Source organism: Priapulus caudatus, unplaced genomic scaffold (genome assembly GCF_000485595.1).
Source record: "Priapulus caudatus unplaced genomic scaffold, Priapulus_caudatus-5.0.1 Scaffold4504, whole genome shotgun sequence".
Lineage (NCBI taxonomy): Eukaryota > Metazoa > Priapulida > Priapulimorpha > Priapulimorphida > Priapulidae > Priapulus > Priapulus caudatus.
Genome location: NW_014581565.1, coordinates 5,915 through 10,421, shown reverse-complemented (window position 1 = coordinate 10,421; position 4,507 = coordinate 5,915). Strand labels below are relative to the sequence as shown.

Sequence of the window (4,507 nt, the reverse complement as noted above, 5' to 3'; positions counted from 1 at the left end):
TGTGTGTGTGTGTGTGAGAGAGAGAGAGAGAGGTGTGCGCTGGCGTGTGTGTGTGTGTGAGAGAGAGAGAGAGAGAGGTGTGCGCTGGCGTGTGTGTGTGTGTGTGTGTGGAGAGAGAGAGAGGTGTGCGCTGGCGTGTGTGTGTGTGTGTGTGTGTGAGAGAGAGAGAGAGGTGTGCGCTGGCGTGTGTGTGTGTGTGAGAGAGAGGCCAGCGCACACCTCTGTGTGTGTGTGTGAGAGAGAGAGAGGTGTGCGCGCGTGCGTGTGTGTGTGTGTGAGAGAGAGAACCAGGGAGGGAGGGTGTATGTGTCAGAGAGAGAGAGAGAGAGAGAGAGAGAGAGAGAGAGAGAGAGAGAGAGAGAGAGAGAGAGAGAGAGAGAGAGAGAGAGAGAGAGAGAGAGAGAGAGAGAGAGAGAGAGAGAGAGAGAGAGAGAGAGAGAGAGAGAGNAAGAAGGTTAGTAATATAAAGTTTGGGCTGTTTGACCGTGTCCTAGAAAAAATTGCATGTGTTTAGAAGTTTTTCATACAGAAATGGTAAATTATACAGTACATGCTGATGTAGTACAATGATTAAAGATAAACAGAACCATTAACAATAATTTTGATACTATTTATTTTATACATAAGCAAACATATTACTTACAAAACTTGTACCAACTGCTAACATGCAGCATGCTGCTATCCCAATCAATAAAAAGCATATATGCTAGGAATATAGTAGATGAATTGTGCTTTAACAGTTTTCTGCTCATAGAAAATGGTTTTCTAAAATATGTCTGCCACACATTTTCCTACAGAGTATATTTTCAATTTTTATTTTGCTCGCAGCTGATTACTTGTATTAGAAATTGCTGACCGATGATCACCATCTGTGACTTGTCTCTCTGCAGACACATATTTGCACATGAAAATAGCCTTGAATACTTTACTAAACGCTGGTATCTTCCACGCGTAAATCAGAGGATTCGAGAGCAGGTTGACGAGGGGAAGACAGTAGAGCGTGTAACGAACGATGCCGACGCTGTCCGCATAGTTGTCAGTGATCTCCAGCAGCGTCAGTATGTAGAAAGGACTCCAGCAGACTACGAACGAGACGACGACGACGAGAAACACCTTCGTCAGCTTGAGGTGCTTGGTGAGTGCGCTGCCGCCGGCGACCGTCGGCTCCACCTTCCAGTGTCCGTAAGCAATGACGGCGAGCCGCGAGTAGACGGCGAACATGATGACCATGTCGGCGGAGATGTGCGCGGTGCCGAAGTAGATGGCGCCCTTGCCGACGACGAGCTCGTACGAGCAGCCGCTCTCCGGGAACCAGCGCTCGCCGACGAGCACGGCGTTGCTGAGCGCGAGTCCCCACAGCCACGTAAACACCAGCAGCACCTTGATGCGCGCGACCGTCACCATCTGGTAGTAGTGCATCGGCCGGGTGACGGCCAGGTAGCGGTCCACGGTGATCAGCAGCAGGTTCGTGTAGGAGATCTTGCCGAAGAAGTTCATCACGAACAGTATGAAGATGCAGCACGGCTTCGGCATGTCGCCGAGGATAGCCGGAGCGAGGTAGAACGGGTACATGCCGAGACCGATGTCGGAGACAGCCATGTTCACCGCTAGATAGTGTGGAGCTTCTCGTAGATCGGTCCTCTTAAAAGCAACAATGGTTGCTACGTTCGTCACAGCTACTCCGACAGCCAAGATGCACATTATAGGAACCATGATGCTAGCGACCATATGGTCCACACGCTGGCGTGAAATGACATTGTCTGTTATATTACTAGTATTTGAAAAATAATCCATGGTCACTGAATTATTGAGTATGCTGCATGTACATACTACAGCCAATGTTTATGAGATAGCACAGTAAAACTGACAACTCCGAAGTCCTTTCCTAACTTAACATTTCCGTTATCTAAGCACACGAATCTTTTACTGAGCATAATAACAGAATACCGCACCTATACCTCCTATACCTGCGCTCATATATTCTCAGTGCGAGTTGCTGCTGGGGGCATTAGGCTCGTGGCTATATATATATATGAGCAAGCTTGCACGTGACGTCAGGAGGGAGCACAGCGCAGCCCATACACCTACACATGCACACACAGTCTACACAGAGACATGTTCCCCAGGAAAGTTTATGCTAGGGGCGTAATAGGCTTATAAATGATCATGTAGAGCTAAGCTGGTATATAATATGCTCAGCAAATATTTATAGTAACCTAACCAACAGAAACCCAAAACCTATAAACACAGGTGGAGGTCTATCCAAACAATAGATTATGTTGTTCTCATATATACAGGTGCCAAATACAGGTAGTGTGGCTCAGATGGGTTTAACAGTACGTGGGCGTTCTGTAATGGTAAAGTGTGATGAATACTGACGTGATTAATATCAAGACCTCTGGCAAAACAAGATTAATATTCTAGCAAGTACATGCTGTGCCTAACTGCCTGTTCTAGTAATAGCTGCATGTGTGTGGTTAGTATTGTCAATTACTACTGCGTATATGCTATAATAACTCATTACCTGAGCATCACTCAGTCCAATTTTTCTTGCATTCAATTTCCGCTCCAACGTTCACACATCCTATTTGCACACCAGATAGAGGATCAAGCAACAGGCAACTATCAACATTGATGGATTTCACTCGTTTCACCTCGGATACGTCAGAGGATATGCCATGCACCTCGGAGTCACATGGTTACACTAAAAACGCATGTGTGCTATGGGAAATTTACCTAAATTAGTATCGATGTGTAAAGATATATTGGTGGATTGCTTTACTTTTACTTGGTGATAAATGTCGTTATTCCACAATGAGAGAGGGAGACGGAGAGAAGAAAAAAAGAGACACAGACAGGGAGAAAGTAGAGACTGTGCCCGGGGGTTAGGGTGCTAGAGTCAGGTTTTAGGTTCAGTCTTAGGGTTAGCGTTACAGCTTCTGTACGTACAAGTCTGTCGTACACTCTGTGTATACATATATGGTACCTCGGGTACGTATCTTGTAAGTACCTGTTCCCGACAACCGACCCTTGAGCCATTACTAGACACATGGGCACTTGAAGGCCGTTCTCAATGAAAACTACTAATGCCCTAAACTAATATACGAAATCTACTTTAACTACCAAAAATCTCTTTATGTTTCTTCTAGTTATAGCCTCTTCTCTTTCGAGAAGGCTCGCGAGTTGAATTAAGGCTCTATCAAGCGCTGGGACTCCGCTCCCACCTCGATTACCATCGAGTGACAGCTAAGCCGAGGGTCGGGAGCGCAGCTGCCAGTCTACTGGGCCTACTAGGCGGCGCGGCAGCGCGAGTGCACTGTTTCCAACTCCCTACGAGCCTGCGCCATTGCACACGTTCCAAAAACGTTGCAGCCATCTGCGGCGCAACAACCTGAGCTCCCCACCCGAGCGCCGCGTACGGTGTTTCTCTGACTTCTGACACCATCTCTCGATTACTGCTGGCAAGCGTTCCGGAACGCCACCGAGACCAAAAAGATAGATATTCAAGATAATTAGTCTCGCGCACGAGATCCATATGCTTCCATTATTCCTGCTTCGCCATCATCACCTGTCGTAGGACCTTCCCCACTCGTCACTCACTTGTGCGCATCGCCTAGTAGGCAGTGCTGCCCGCGGAACTTGCCACGACAACAATCATAAAATTGACAGCTCTTGATCATGACGTCCTTGTAGGATCAAAAATTCAAACCTAACCCGTCTTTCGCAAACGCGCTATCTCCTTTGTTTGAATCCCCAGTCTCGATACGTTGGCAAAAAGTTATTGCAGACGATTGGTGTAAAAAGGTGCAGGGATCTTAAGTATATAACAGTACCGTTTACATGATTGGAAAACATGCGTCTAATCCTGCAGGATGATCTTTTATCGGATCTACCATTATATTGAGTATAACTCCAAATTATAATATGTACAATACATGTCTCCGAGGCGCACACCCCGAGTTACCTTTAAGAAAAAGGATGTTTGGTGTATTGACAGTCTCCACACCACACCCTTACGCCCCCACCCCGCCGATTCGTCAAACGCACGTCTTCCTAATCACTTTTCTCAACCCTAAGGCACCTGTTCTGGATCTCGTATTGTCCTGTTTTTCTTTCTTTCTCCGTCTCCCTCTCTCATTGGGAATAACGACATTTATTCCTACCAAGTCAAAGTCCAGCAGGACATGCCTTAAAGCAAGTTGTCAATCCCTTTCCCGGGCTCCAGCCAATATACTCTCTTTAACATTCACGACATTCAACTCAGGGGGGGATTTAGCGTAAATTACGTTGCCCTACCTCGAACGCGGAAACACCACGTAGTCTGCCTCAACGCGTTTCTGTAGCTATTGGAACCTCATGCTGATGACATTTGCCGCACCATCGGAGTCGCAATTTTTTGTCAATTCGGCGGTGACCGATCCGTATAGGACCCTTTGGAGGCCGCCCAGAGGCTTTTTTTAGGGAATCGTACTAAGTTCCCACGAACCTACGGTACCACTATCCCCTC

At 46.9% G+C, this 4,507-nt stretch overlaps 1 protein-coding gene across 1 annotated transcript; it reads right to left on the bottom strand.

Moving 5' to 3' along the window:
* Positions 1-595: 595 nt before the first annotated feature.
* On the bottom strand, positions 596-2,870 carry LOC106819797 (melanopsin-A-like). The gene has a single exon (XM_014824383.1). It carries the CDS (start codon positions 1,792-1,794, stop codon positions 814-816), a length of 981 nt encoding a protein of 326 aa, XP_014679869.1. The 5' UTR covers positions 1,795-2,870; the 3' UTR covers positions 596-813.
* Positions 2,871-4,507: the final 1,637 nt, after the last annotated feature.

What these genes read in the sequence shown, in the direction of transcription:
- LOC106819797 (XM_014824383.1), bottom strand. Translation starts at nt 1,794, where the DNA reads ATGGATTATTTTTCAAATACTAGTAATATAACAGACAATGTCATTTCA.